At 33.1% G+C, this 15,433-nt stretch overlaps 3 protein-coding genes across 4 annotated transcripts in view; 2 read left to right on the top strand and 1 right to left on the bottom strand.

Annotated features, from left to right (window-relative positions):
• LOC108914664 (serine/threonine-protein kinase STK11) overlaps positions 1-9,258 on the top strand; it is a 23,428-nt gene extending 14,170 nt beyond the window's left edge. Inside the window, exons 3-6 of one of the 2 annotated variants that reach the window (XM_018720512.2) lie at positions 2,990-3,126; positions 3,550-3,735; positions 5,378-5,547; positions 8,832-9,258. In XM_018720512.2, coding sequence (XP_018576028.1) covers positions 2,990-3,126; positions 3,550-3,735; positions 5,378-5,547; positions 8,832-8,971 — 633 coding nt within the window. In that variant the 3' untranslated portion in view covers positions 8,972-9,258. Of the gene's footprint in view, positions 1-2,989; positions 3,127-3,549; positions 3,736-5,377; positions 5,607-8,831 lie in introns of both variants that reach the window. The other variant, XM_018720513.1, reaches the window with a different exon arrangement.
• A 740-nt stretch (positions 9,259-9,998) lies between these two features.
• On the top strand, positions 9,999-12,347 carry LOC108914663 (ATP-binding cassette sub-family B member 10, mitochondrial). Its single transcript, XM_018720511.1, has one exon. It carries the CDS (start codon positions 10,262-10,264, stop codon positions 12,278-12,280), a length of 2,019 nt encoding a protein of 672 aa, XP_018576027.1. The 5' UTR covers positions 9,999-10,261; the 3' UTR covers positions 12,281-12,347.
• Positions 12,348-12,937: 590 nt separating this feature from the next.
• LOC108914661 (cytoplasmic tRNA 2-thiolation protein 2) lies at positions 12,938-15,098 on the bottom strand. The gene is made up of 6 exons (XM_018720508.1): positions 14,958-15,098; positions 14,625-14,902; positions 14,323-14,569; positions 14,124-14,259; positions 13,460-13,732; positions 12,938-13,176 (listed from the first exon to the last, which is right to left on the bottom strand). Exons 1-6 carry the CDS (start codon positions 15,029-15,031, stop codon positions 12,976-12,978), a joined length of 1,209 nt encoding a protein of 402 aa, XP_018576024.1. The 5' UTR covers positions 15,032-15,098; the 3' UTR covers positions 12,938-12,975.
• Positions 15,099-15,433: the final 335 nt, after the last annotated feature.

The raw sequence follows: 15,433 nt of genomic DNA, 5'->3' as shown, positions 1-15,433 counted from the left end.
AATTAACTTTAAATTCTGGATTTTTCAACTAAATCTCCATTTAATTGAACGAATATTTTTGTAAATGTTGCCTCGTCACTAAAAAAATTAAATAAATAATGTCGATCCCATAGTTATTCATAATAGTGGCAATCTTTGTTTTATTTAAACATGCTTTAATAATACAGCTCCATAGTGATGAACAATATTCCTAATAGCAGGCTTTGCAATTACTTAAGTCGCAGATGACTGAACAAAAGACGAATATGTCAAATTTATTACCTCAATAGTGAAATTTACGTATTGTTCCTTAAGTGCGCTGTCAAAAGTATGACTCTGTAATTTAACGTTACAACATAAAATTGAAATAGTAAAACTTTGTGGTGACAGAAACAGATCCAAAAGGGAAGTATCTCGAATTTTTAGTGATAGACATCCAGAAATTCAAAATATTAGCAAGTCTACCATTGGGCGAGTGAGCAATATGTTTAATGAATACGGAGCTGTATCTAAGCACATTTAAAAAAATATTAATGTACAACAGCCAAGAAGAAGCAATGAACAAATTCAAAATTATTTCACCGAAAATCCGAAAAAAAGTTTAAGAATTGCTAGTTTGGACCTACAATTACCACGGGAAACCATAAGGAAGAAACAATAATATGAAGAAAATTTTCCTAATCGGTGGATAGGGCGAAGTAGTAGATTAATGGACTTTCCTCCCAGGGCTCCCGACTTAGCTCCCCTAGATTTTTTCTTTGGGGGTTCATTAAAGAAAAAGTTTACTACACTCGTCCAAAGAATTACAACACATCAGTTGTCTAATGTTATAGCACGCACTCAAAGACGATACAATAAATGCATTCGATTAAATGGAGATTTGGTTGAAAAATCTAGAATTTAAAGTTAATTTATGTGTGTTAATTTAATTTTATTTTACTGCGTTTTTTGTAAATTTTATGTTAATGTCTCATTTATTTTTCTGTTTGTTTCATTGTATTTTGATATAAGGAATGTGTTATTAAACATTTGTTGTGATTGATTTGTAATCGCATGGGTTACTAGATAAAAAGCTTCTTAATGCATAATAAACAATTTGACAACAATTTAGCCATAGAATCGTTAATGGTGAATATTTTTTCATGAAATTTGGTACAGATCTATTTCAGGGGACGCCGAATCCAGTGGCGTACGCAGATTTTTTCTAAAAAAGTCGCTAATATGGATTCTGGATTTTTCAGCCTCTGAATGCGATCTAGTAGGCCTTAGTTTAAAAACGAACTGGATGCCGCTTGGCCCCAAAATACATCTTTGCCCCCTCTACATTTAAAAAAAAAATCGTCAAAATCACTTCATAAATAAAAATGTTATGAGGGTGGCCCGCTTTCAAATGGGTCACTCTGTATAATTCATAAGTCAAAAAATTCTTACTTTTTGTCGTACTATGACCCCCTGTATTTACGGGAGGTGTTTCTGAAACACCCTGTATAATCGTGGACCGTTGTTCCCATATAGCGGCAGTTATTTGTCACATGCCCGTTATACAAAACAAATCGAAAAAATCTTAAAAGGAACTGAAATATTAATCTACATTTTTGATTAAACTTATGTAACTACAACTGTTAACTACTGAAGAAAATAGTGATGGTGATTAAGGTCCGATTCTAAATAATTGTTATATTTTGTAGTTATATCTATACTTTGTATATGAATAGTTGATATTGATTTTATTTTTTTTTTAACTATATGTTCCACCAATGTGACCCTTCCGTAATTTTTATATACATATAACAGCTAACTAAGAAATGATTAAACTGTATTTTCTTGGTAGGTGTCACTTCGGGGGTTGGTATAAAAGTGTTGGTATTATGGGTAGAACTAAAACACTTTAATAATTGAAAGATATTGTTTTTTCACTTATTCAGATAGCACATCTATTCTGTATCAAATCAGATTAAAAACTAAAATTCTCTCTTAAGCTTAATGCTCCAATATACCTCCGTATGTTTATAAGCATTTTATTTTATGAGCAAGGGCCGTTGGGCTTGAGAAATATAAACACATCAAAAGTAGACATTAGTATCTAAGGATGGGAATGTTTTTGTTTACGTAACTTGAGTATCTTTCAACAAAAAGTCACTCCCTAAAAATAAAATTCTCGTTTTCTACCGTTTTTATTCGGCAGATTTATTTTAGCGTAAAAAGATGCACAGCTGACTGCGCATGATTTTCATTTCAATATGTAGAGATTTAAAATACAATTGCAAGATACAGGGTGTCAAACTTAAAAAAAAAGTTTTTTCGTAAAAATCTTAATAATCCGATAAGAAATAATAAGCCGATTTTGTTGTAATTTGGCGGTGTTATTTATGGTAGAAAGGTGCTAATTTAGCCCTAACTAGATTAAAATTATTAAGTCCAGTGCTGTCCCGAGAAGCACCTTAACTGATATTTTCGACAACAAAAATGTGCGCCACTGACTTTTTAAAAACTTTTATAATTTTTTCCGCATTAAGCAACTAAAAATACAACTTTTTTGTCTCTTGAATTTTTTCGTAAATTGCTTCCTTTTTGAAGAAAAACAATAAATATCACTTTAAATATATTTTGTAACTTCTGGTAGATTATATTAAAATAATCAATAAAAAATCTGATGTCTTTATGATTTAAATTAAAATAATACACCCTAACATTTCTATGAAAAATATATGTAGTAAATTAAGGTAACAAAGAATATTTTTACGATTTTCTTCTATTTCTAAATGGTATATAAAATTTTTGGCGCAGACAAAGGCCCATGCAATTGGTGATAGAAAATAGACATAATTTCATTGCGCCCGAGTTACTTTAAATCATTTGCAATAGACAAGGCCAGGTATAAATTGGTTTATCCTCAAAGTGAAACTCGCTGTAATATTTTCTAATTATTTTGTATGTATGTATTTGTATCTATGTGTTGAGCGTTGTTACGAGCTAAAAATTGTTGTATTAATCATAGCTTCTATTTTAGACCATCGATTTGTTTGCCAAGGATGACACCTGCTTCATTGGTCAAGGATCACCTGCCTTTCAACCTCCCGAAATTGCCAACGGTCTGGAGTACTTCCCAGGATTTAAAGTCGATATTTGGAGTAGCGGGGTGACATTGTAAGTGCGCTACTGTCATTTCAATAGTAGCTTCCTTAAAAAAATTTCTCTTCACTTATTTTTAAAGTAACTCTTAGCACTTTTTAAGATACTTTAATGAAATTTGATATTGGGAGGGGAGCCGAATATGAACGACAGCTTATTTTTTACTTAAAACATAGATATCGCTAAAAATATCAGAAATACTTGAATTTTATTTGTTGTATTCTAATAAATTTGTTAAATTTTGGCGATTTGAACCGACGTATCTTTATTAGAATGTCAATTTTTACTGAGATGCAGGCTTTATCCCAAAAAATGAAATATAAATTTTTTTTTAAAGCCGATAACTCTTTAAGGAAGCGAAATTATTCTAAGGTCGATTTATAGTGTAGCTTAGCTTATAAAACGAATCACTAAAGTACTGTTATTATTTTTTGATAGATATAACCTTACAACCGGGCGATATCCTTTCGAGGGCGACAACATTTATAGACTATTTGAAAATATAGGAAGGGGAGAATTTACTGTGCCCGATGAGATAGAAGACCCTCTTAGGAACTTGCTCTTGGGAATGTTACGGAAGGACCCTCATACGAGATTTACTCTACAGCAAGTCAGGCAACACCCGTGAGTATTAGAAAATAACCCTATTCGTTAAGTAATACCCCTAATGATTTATTTTACGGTTAATAAGACGATAAAGCAAAGGGTGGTGGTCTTGTACCTCGATGATCCGGATTTCTCTCTATTATCCAGATCTCTCCATTTCGGAGAGAGAGTATTGTTGTGGAGTCGGCAGATGATGATTAACTGATTACACAAAATTTTTTATATTACCTGCTTTTCTATAACATTTTTTTGTGAAAAACCTCATTAGGGATCGTTTAAGATGGCAGACATGTGAATCACAATTAGAAAGAAATCTGGAATTAATTTTGCGCCTAACTTTGAACTTATGGTGCGATTTCAGGCAGTAATTTGTTGGATAATGACATATTTTCTTCATATCTACGCCACTGGTTCGAGTTGAAACTTAATTTTTTCATTTTGAATGCCGTTTTATTTACATATTGTGCACACAAAATTTCAGACGAAATTTAGAGATATAACTTTTTTTTCTATGTACATATTTCAAAAACGAAGTTTATATATACCAAAATTTGTTAAAAACAAAAGCACCACAATTAAACAAAGGCAAGTAACATTTTTTAATTTTTTTTCTAATATGTATTTGCCTAAGAAAATTTAAATTCAGTAAAAAAAAAAGAATCATATTAGACTTTGGCGACCGATTGCAATTATAAATTCAAAGTCCGACAAAATTTATACTTTTCCGTACGTTTTTGATGCGCTGAATTCAAATCGGACCTCAGAATTATCATAAATCTGTGAAAAACACGATTTTTCGTTACATTTGCGGTAATATTTTTTCCTTGAAAAATCATTTTGAATAGTTCTAATATTTTCTTTCCTCTCCGACAAATCGTCTGTTGCCATTGATTTTGCAATATCACGGAGTAGCATTAGATGAAGACTGAAAGAGAGAGAAAAATCAAATTTCAAAAATTTTAATTCCCACTGGTTCTTCTGGTTTTCTACTCTTTTCTTTTCTTATTCCATCCGCCATATTGGTTCCGCCATTTTGAATTTTGTAATTTTGACTTCAAATTCGTAATCAGCGACCCCAAACCTGAAGAACTAGCGAGAATTTTGGTGTTTGTAATTTGATTCTACTCTCTTTTTGAATTTTCGCTACTCAATTTCCGAATATCGATGATAAACCAAATTAACCAATTTCAAGATACGATTTTTGGGAGGGGAATAAAGTGTTTGCATAATTCGAAATGAATTTTGCAGAAGACTAGTACTTTCAGATGCCATAATGGGTTTTTTTTAGAAAAATTTCCTCGTGATGTAACATAATCTCAAATATAACGTAGAAAACTAGTTTTTCACATATTTAGACAACGATAACTGAAAAACCTGACCTGAAACAATTCAAGGGTTACATTCAGATTCAGCACCTGAAAAACATTCAGGAAATTATAGATTTTTTCCAGATTTTTCAGATTTTTTTTTTCACCCCAATCATAATATTTGAATAAATACTTCTAATTTTAAATTTCTTCATTTCCTGTTCCAATGTTTTATCCAACTCAAACCTGCCTAAAAAGTTGAACTGAGTGACAAAAACTATTCATCAAAATATGTCCACATTTTCGAATACTTTGAATATCTCTCTTAAAACGCGTTGTCTTATTTGTTCCAGGTGGTTCACGAGAAAGCCGCCACAGGTGGAAATCCAAGTGCCGATTCCTCCCCTACGCGGCGACGAATGGCACAATATGACTGTGTTGCCTTATTTAGTCGATCACTATTACGACGATCCCAACGAGGAGGTTAACGGGACCCAGTATTTTACCGAGCACGAGCTAAATGGTAATGACCACTTGTTTCTATAATTATCCAGTTTTGTCACGAGTAGTTTTTATATATATGTAAGTCTGTAGCATTTAAAAACGGCATTTCTTTGTTATCGTGATGGTGTGTGCTCGGATTTTCCGATTATGTGTTACTTGATATGTTCAAAGTGTCTAATCGTATGCGGACGCTACTGTTGCCTGTTGGTTTTGTGTTACGATTGGAGTCCAGATGATTGCATGACTCCCGAACGGTTCTAACTAAAATTTGTTCGTAAAATACGAACGGCTGAAATTTCCTAGAACAACATTACATTTTATATGTGAAAACTCTTCAATATTCAGCCTGGTCTCCAATCAGTTTTGCAGTTTTGTCATAATCATTTTTTTTTTCAAAAGCTTTGTAAAACGTGTTCTAACCTAATTTTCTATTTGCCTATCGTGCTGCCCGCTTTGAAGAAAAGAACAAAATGAATGAAAAATAAGAATTGCATCATTTGTGACCTTGGTGGTCCTTAAATATGTTTCAGTGATAAAGAACTTGATCACTTCGTGGAGGAAATGTTCTGTGTCCTAAATGGCTTAATTTTCGAAATACAGGGTGTTAAATTTTGCAAAATATCACTTGTACGCAAATATCTCGAAATAGTATGTGTCCTATGTAGTATGTGTTGTATTTTAAATGTCATTGCCACACAATGCCTACTGGCACAAAACATTACTTTGTACCTACTGGTACAAAGAACTACTTTGAAACTATTGGTGAAATCTATTAATCTGCAGGTATCATGAAATTATGACTAGTTCACACTAGTGTTGTAAATGTTCAGATTATTTTGCATGCACATGCATTTTGTCTGGTACGGATTACGGAACATATCTACCTGATACGGATGAACGGATGAAAAAGAAAAAATGGAATATTTGTTTTGTTTTATAACAATATTTTTTGTTAGTAACTAAATAATTTTTTAGTTATACTTATTCGATATCTATTTATTTTTTTTATACTCCAGTCGAATTGGAGTTTGAACGTGAAAATATTATTACTAGACATTTTATTGCACTTGACGGGGAAGGGTATACAGGGTGTCTCAAAATTTATGCAACAAAATTTGGTCATAGATTCTTAAGACAAATTTAGGGGACCCGTATTTTTTCTTTTTGCCAACTGGCCCCCTCTTTCGGAGTTACAGCCCCCTAAAATCTGCCCCTAAGAAGTCTTTTTTATGTCTCAAAACCATGTTTAATGAGAATCACTAAATTTGGTACACAGGGGTTTTATGATATGTGGAATCTCACAATGCTACGCTTTTTGGCAAGAAACCCCCTTAAGACACTTTTTTGTGGCCCCCCTTGTCTTTGGAACTAGAAAAAATTGGCGGCAAATTTGATTTTTTTTTTTAATTATTAGTTAGCTAGAAAGCCATTGAATTTAGAAACTTTTTTGTCTCTTGATATTTGTTTCATAAAACGCAATGGTTTTGAGGAAAATGGCGTACCACGATATGCATTCGATCACATAATGACATTTTTCTCGAAAACATTGCGTTTTACGAAAAAAGTATAAAGAGGCAAAGAGTTTCTAAATTTAATGGCTTTCTAGTTGACTGATAATTTTTAAGAAATTTAAATATGCGACCAAAATTTTTTGGCTCCAAAGACAAGGGGGCCCACGAAAAATTGTCTTAAGGGGGTTCCCCGCCAAAAAACGTTGCACCATCAGATTCCGCATGTCATAAAACCCCTGTGTACCAAATTTAGTGATTCTCGTACAACAGGGTTCTGAGATAAAAAAAAGATTATTCTTAGGGGCGGACTTCAGGGGACTGTAACTCCTAAAGAGGGGTCCACTTGGCAAAAATAAAAAATACGGGTCCCCTAAATTTGTCCTAAGAATCTGTGACCAATTTTGTTGCATGAATTTCGGGACACCCTGTATAGAGTGACAACATCAAAAAAGTAACTCGAAAGAAGTGACGCTAAGGTGGCAAATTGCCAATAAGTAGCAAATTTACGTGTTTTTTCACTTTTTTTACTGCCCACAAAAGTCTAGACTATCTATCGGAGAATTAGTCATTTTATGTTGTAGGCAATTAAATTACCTACATTTTAAGGTATCTAAAGTCATATTTCACCAATTTGTTGAATAAAGGTTGAATGCGGAAAAATTAGTTTTAAAAAATTATTAGTGCGAAAAGGATTTTATGGAAAAGACGGTCAATCCAAAGACCAACATGTGTGTTAAAGGCCGATTCGATTGACCTTGACATTGTTTTTCCAACTATTTGTTAATTAATTCCGTCCCTTTTTTGCAACTAATTGTTTAATTACTAAACTTAAATTTTAGAAGTTAGTTTTGTAGATATAGGTTCCAATTGATCCAAAGAAACGTATCGAAAAAGAAAAATTTCAAAAAGTTGAAATTAAGTTGCCCTTTACAACTAACAAAGTAGAATGTGCAAAACAGCATCATAAACAAATTGTCCCAGGTTCAGACAAAAGCTGCTCGGGAATTCGCTCTTTTTCATCTACGCTTCTTTATTCCCAAGATAGAATGGCATGCAATAAATTGAGTTTTATTTTTTTTTTCTCCAAAAAGGAAGCAAGAAATGAAAAAAATTTCAGACAAAAAAGTTATATGTTTCCTTGGTTAATGTGAAAAAAATTATAAAAGTTAAGGTGCCCCCCCGGAACGTGATGACTTAATAATTTAAATCTAGTTAGGGCTACATTAGCCCCTTTCTACCACAAATAACACTGTAAAATTTCAACAAAATTGGCTAAATATTATTACGATTTTTAGGAAAAACAATTTTTTAAAAAAAGTTTGACTATCTTGAAAACGAAGCATTACCAAACCAATGTTTATATAAACATTTCGACTTAGAACCACTCAAAGAATCAACTCTTGAGGTTTGGTCACATACTTAAATAACACCCTGTAAGTATAAAAAAAATATATATTTTTAAATAGTGACAACATCTCTAAGTATTTCCGCCACTGTTTAATATACTCATGATTGTGACACCTTTGATGTATTATTATTTAATTCACAGGATTGAGTTTAATTAAACTATATAAAATATCAAGATATTTACATAGACGTAATCTTTTATAAAAATTTTCACACTCAGTATCTCAAAAACTAGGCCTAACAGCAGAAATTCCCTAAAAAACGTTTTTCTTAAAATTATCAAAAGAATCATCTCTTTTATTATTGAAACATACGTAAGGACCACTGTGTACTAATATTTTTTTATCCCGTCTAAATTTGTGAAATTTGTGTTGCAATGTTATAGAGGCGGAAAAGAAACAGCACGCCCCGGAACAGTCCAACGGAAGTACTCAATCAAACCAAAGTTCGAAACGGGGAGGGAGGTGGAAGAAACCCATTTCCTGTATAACGGTTAGGAATTTACCCGGCTGCAAGCAATCGTGACAAATCTTGTGTATTTATATTTTTGTTATTATCGTATTTGTAATAAATAATTAACAGAGCGCATATTAAATACTTTGTTAATGTTGTTTAAAAATTTATATTGTTGTACCCTCAAATAAGTTTTATTTTTTTTGTTGTGTTTGAATCGTAAGAATAATAATTATTAATATTGTAACAAATGTATTTAATATGGCTGGCTGTTTCATTTTGTAAGATTTCTATAAATAAAGAAGCATCAGGAGTGCCATATCTAAATAATATTTGAATAATAAATTATGTTGACTGGTTTCCTGTTTCTTTGAAATACACCTATACGATAAACATGGAATTTCAGAGCTTTACGTAGAAGATAAGCACCAAAGTGATGTTTTTGTCCAATTCGTAGGAAAAACGAGTAATAATTTTGATTAACGTGGATGTAATTCGCACATTAACTTTCAAACAAAAGTTTTTGAATATTTGCAGGAAACATTTTTCAAAATTGTATGGGAATTATCCAAATTTTTGGAACTAATATCCCCAAATGGTTTAAAAGTCTTGAAAAAATGAAAATGATATCAAAACTAGTCTGACACAAATTTACTAGGTTTTTGTAGTTAAATGGGCTCAGCTGGCTTCTTCACAGTCTGAGTATCAGAAAAGAATTATCACTATGAAAATTAATTGCCAGTTTACAAATAATTAAAGGGTTTTTATAATTAATTACAAGGCGTATGTACTCACAGCGAGATTTTGGCAAGTAACATTTACGAAACACCAATATTTTAACATGTATTTTAAAACATATATCTCTTGAATATTTCTTGCAATATGAGCATAAGTTTTATGTAAAAAATATTAGGTAAGTAAAATGTGTAGACAAAGTTTCATAATTATTTTGAAACTGAAGTTTTCGCGCGAAACGTAGTACTCTACCTGACAACCTATTGCGCCACTATCGCCCTAGTTCTATGTTTTTGAATGCAGTTTGATTCCTTTCCTAAATATTCTATGCCGTAGATGAAGAAGAAGAAAATGTGATTAACAATTAACCTAAAAAATTTAACAGCTAATTGGAAATTTGATTTGTAATGTATTGATAAAAGTAAAACTGTTACATCATGCTACTGTTTAACTACGGATTCGAAAAAAGTTCCTCGTTTTCCAAATGTCTGGTGTTTTTGACGTAATTTATGGGATAGTAATGATCACAATAAGCTTCTTTATCATACAAGGTATTAATTTTTAAGATGTGGTTTGCATTCATAAAAATAGAAGAGATTTACAGTCCTAAACAATTACAGTTTCAAAATGAATGTTTACTCACTGATAACGAATCATTATCTTTCAAAGTCATTAAAATATATAAAATATGTCAACAACATTCACACAAAGAAGTTCATATTCAAGAAGCCAAACAGTAACATGGCAGAAAAAATTAACAAAGAGAGCACCTATATAGCCGTGCATGTGCCTGAAAATGCAAATCACGCAACAAGAAGAGGTTTTTTGAAATTAATCAAAAGAAATTTCTCGACGACCAAGAACGTAAAAGAATCAAAAGGCCCAAGTACATCGGAATTGAAGAGATTGTTCTCGCTGGCAAAACCAGAAAAAGCAAAACTGCTCTGTGCCATCGGCTTTTTATTAGTATCCAGTACTGTGACAATGGTTATACCGTTTAGTTTAGGAAAAGTGTTGGACATTATTTATGTTAACCAAGATTCAAATGAAACGAAAGCGCGACTCAACAAAGTAGCTGGAGTCCTCCTGTGTATTTTCGTGTTAGGAGCCATTTGTAATTTCGGAAGGATTTATTTTATGTCGACAGCAGGATACAGAATGACGAATGCCCTTAGAACAAAAGTTTTTAATTCGATATTGAAACAGGAACAAGGCTGGTTCGATAAGAGACCAACGGGCGAATTGATTAACCGCCTATCCGCTGACACACAAATCGTCGGAACGGCTCTATCAATGAATATCTCCGATGGATTGCGTTCTCTAGTCATGGTGTGCGCCGGCACCGGGATGATGTTTTACATGTCTGCTGAATTAGCCCTTGTAGGTCTTGCCATAGTTCCACCTATTGCAGGTATAGCAGTAGTTTACGGACGATTCGTTCGTAATATTTCCAGACAGTTACAAGACTCCCTAGCTGAATCTACAAAAGTTGCGGAAGAGCGAATATCAAACGTACGTACAGTTAAAATGTTTGCCCAAGAACCTAGAGAGATGGATAGTTACAGTAATTCAATTAAAGATGTTCTGAAATTATGCTACAGAGAAGCCAAGGCGAGAGCATTCTTTTACGCCATGACGGGTTTTAGCGGGCATATAATAATAATATCTGTGCTTTACTACGGTGGGGTAATGGTAACTTCACACACTTTAACTGTAGGACACCTGTCGTCGTTTTTACTTTACGCCGCTTATATAGGCATATCGGTGGGTGGGTTGTCAAGTTTTTATTCCGACTTGAACAAGTCTTTGGGAGCGGCAACTAGGATATGGGAAATTATAGACAGGACGCCTCTACTTCCTATTCAAGAAGGATCAGTGCCGATGTCACATCCGGAAGGTCGTATAGAATTTAAAGATACTAAGTTTAGTTATCCGTCAAGAGCGGATGTCGAGATTTTCAATAATTTAAATTTGGACATTGCTCCAGGGCAAACCGTAGCGGTGGTGGGGCCTAGCGGTTCTGGAAAAAGTACCTTAGCCGCTCTGTTGCTGAGGCTATACGATCCATTAGATGGAGCCATTTACATTGACGGTCAGAACATCAAAGACCTCAATCCCGCATGGTTAAAGAAGCAAATCGGAACGGTGAGCCAAGAACCTATCTTGTTTTCTTGTTCGATTAAAGACAACATTTTGTACGGGGCCGATGATCCGGAGAAGGTGACAGAAGACGAACTTATCAGAGTTTGTAAGGAAGCAAACGTTTACGAATTTATCCAGCAACTACCCGACGGTTTTAACACTGTTGTTGGAGAAAGGGGGGTTATGTTGAGCGGAGGCCAGAAGCAGAGGGTCGCCATTGCCAGAGCCCTTATAAAAGATCCAAAAATATTGCTGCTCGACGAAGCCACTAGTGCGTTAGACGCGCAGTCCGAGTTTTTAGTCCAAGAAGCTCTTGACAGAGTAATGAAAGGCAGGACTGTGTTAACGATAGCCCACAGGTTGTCAACGATACAGAATGCCGATCTTATAGCCGTACTACAAAACGGACAAATCGTAGAGAAAGGAAACTATGAAGAGTTGTGTACCCGTGATTCCGGGGTCTTTAGAGATTTGATAAAACATCAGACTTTCAAGGAATTTTGACAATGTACTTAGTTATATTTAGATCAATATTTTGTTCAAATTTTTTTTAATAAATTTATTGACGTTACAGTTTTGTGTTAGTACATATACCTTACCTGTTGTTCATAATGTATAACAAAATTTATTCAGGAATTTTATTTGTTCAGTTTACTTTACTTCGGCTAAAGATAAGGAAGTAAAATTAATGTCATTGTTTTTTTTTTTATTTATTAAGATATAAGACGATCATAGAGAATAAGATAACACTATGGATTAATGTTACTACAAGAGTATTAGTTATGTCAATAACTGTCTAGAAATTTTATCAAGTCATGACTGACTAATAAAATCAAGACAGCTGTAAACCTGTATACAGGGTATTCCAATTAAAACGAGAATATCGAAATTAAAAAATAAGCAAAAAAAATGTAAGTCGATTTTCTTTTCAAGGGGGACACATGATGGCGTAAGTTTTGTTTGCACCTCTGCTTAAGGGGCAGCTTCCAAGACATCAAAACTTACGCCATCGTGTATCCCCTTTGAAAAGAAAATCGACGACTCAAGCTTTTTTTGTTTTTTTTTTAATTCCAATATTTTCCAGGTGGGAAGTTTTAATTGGAACACCCTGTATAAATATTTTTTTCATAATTAGTAGCTAAAAGACAATAAATATTAAAATTCTTTTATAACGTCTATATTTAAGTATTTTGTCAAGTTTATAAAATATATGGTTTTATTTTCGTACAAGCATAACAGTAACCATTCTCACTGACTTTTTGACTTTCATAATCTCCCAAAATATCTTGATATCTTTCTTGCCTTGAATGCGTATAGTCTAGAGTCTTAGTAGAGACTATACGGGAAAAACTGGTGGATTCTTCCGATGTAAGCTCTGAAGATTTTTTAGGCAACGCACCCTAAAATTGAGGTCCATTAAAAATTTGGTATTTTTGGGGAGCAATTTTGATACATTCTGTTAAATTTGAATAAAAAGGGTGCCAAAAATGTGACCGTTTTATTTTGTTACTTTATTTAAAGATATTGAGCTAAATTTTTTTTTCTAACAATCATCAAATGAAGTCAACAATGTTTTTCGATACCAGAAAATTAAGAAGAAATAATTGCTTTTTATCAATCGTACCAATAATATGTTTCAGTATAAAAAATAGATTTTATAGATTAAATAAACTCTTATCTTACCTTACACAATGTACATATATCTGTAATTCCCTTATCTAAGCTTAATTTATCTCCAGTTTTCATAATTGTCGTTATTGTAGCGGGAAAATTTTGCTGTAAATCATTGACAAATTTTATCATTAAATCCTGTACCGATGCATATGGATTTACTTCAAAATAAGGAATGGAAAGTGGTTCCAGACCATTAAATTTATTATACAAAGCCAATTCCTTCATATCGAATAATCTCAAAGGCCTAAGCAGTTTCACGTCATCCCTATCATCACAAAAACCCTAAAATACAGTTAAATACAATTACAATATAGTAAAAATGGTTTAACTAGTGGAAAAAAATTGCTTTGCGAGCTACGTGCCCCTTCCAGCAATGAATTATTACACTACCCAATAGCTATAAATTACTAAGATTTAAAATCATTAATCATTAGCATCACTAAACAACAAACAATTTAGGTACTTGTATGTCTATCTGCCAACATGTTTTTAGTGTGGGTGAGATATAACCTACAAAATCACATCATTGCTATTCAATGCCTACTGTCATAAAGTAGTGCTTTCTGCTAGTAGGCATTGATTAGCAATGACATTTAAGAAACGACATATAATTTACGGGTTATATCTGTCCCATGCTAAAGGTGTTTTTAAATTTTAGCATATTTTTACTTACAGTATCTATAGGTACATGACATCCTCTGCCAAGTGATATATTTGTTAATAAATTGGAGGCGATGTCTACCGATATTTCTGGAGTGAATACGAATTTGCAGTCAAGACTTTTAGCAGCATCTACCAATAGCTGTCTCCTAAACAGTTAAATTTAATTAACATTAATATTAATCCTGTCCTTTCCTGGTAGGTATACTTACTTGAATAATTTAATTAAATCATTACTGTTAGTTTTTGAGGTTTTCTTGTCTAATACTGATTGAAGTTTTTGTTTATCATTTTCAGTAATATTTACTTTATTAGAACAAATGTTTTCTTGAACTGAACTAGGATTTAACACATAATCAACAAACGATACACAGTAAAATTTAAATCCAAAAGAAGTGACTTCTTTCTCTACTTGTTTCAAAATTTCTTTTCTTTGTTCACGATTTAGTTGTATTTGATCTAAAATGAAGTATTCTCACAAAAATTTAAGTATATAACATATACAACAACTCACCTTCGACAAACAGAACAATTGGCTTGAATCTTAGCTTCTTATGAGTATTCAAATCTAGACCAGTTCTTAGAAAATGTAGAAGAGCAGTACTAGGATGCCCAATCTTGTGATAAATCAAAACCTGGTCATTTATGTGAATTAATCTAGATTTCCCAAGTAAAGCTTTAAATTTGTGAACTGCGCCCGCAAGGAAACAGCTTTTACAGTAAGCATCTTTATGTCTTAAAACGACACAAGCTTTTTCCAACCTGCATTTGTTGCATGTACTTGAATTTGACCTGAAATTATAAAATTATTGAAAGTTGATTTGAAACCTATATATTCTTTCCTTACAATTTTACAATATCCTTTTGAACCATTACGTTAGCAACATCATTTTCAAAATTGTCATCTCCAACATTACACATTTTAATGTATTTTTTTACAAATGTAAATAAATGTATTTACAAAAACGTTCCAACACTTCCAACAACTGTGCAAGAAAGTTAGGTTATTTTTTATTTTTCTTCTTCTTCTTAACTCAAAACATGTCCACCTTTGATACACAACAATGGCTGCCTCATTCTCATGCCAGAAGAAAGGGCCCTAGCCGGCGGGGCCCAGCCAGGACAAAAGGAGGTCCCACAAAGCGCCTACACCGGCCGCATTTGCGGTCGGGGTAGACGACGGATGGGGCCCACCTACGAAGGCTGTCCAGGCCTACACGAGATGAGGCAGGATAAAGAGGGATAATCCCCCTCGATCCCAAATCATTGAGGCCAATNGTTATTATTTTATTTGGGTAAATTTAAATGGTAACAATGAATAAA

The sequence above is a fragment of the Anoplophora glabripennis genome, unplaced genomic scaffold (genome assembly GCF_000390285.2).
Source record: "Anoplophora glabripennis isolate ALB-LARVAE unplaced genomic scaffold, Agla_2.0 scaffold902, whole genome shotgun sequence".
NCBI classification, from domain to species: domain Eukaryota; kingdom Metazoa; phylum Arthropoda; class Insecta; order Coleoptera; family Cerambycidae; genus Anoplophora; species Anoplophora glabripennis.
The sequence above is the reverse complement of the archived record's forward strand: the minus strand, read 5'-3'. Positions and strand labels throughout refer to the sequence as shown.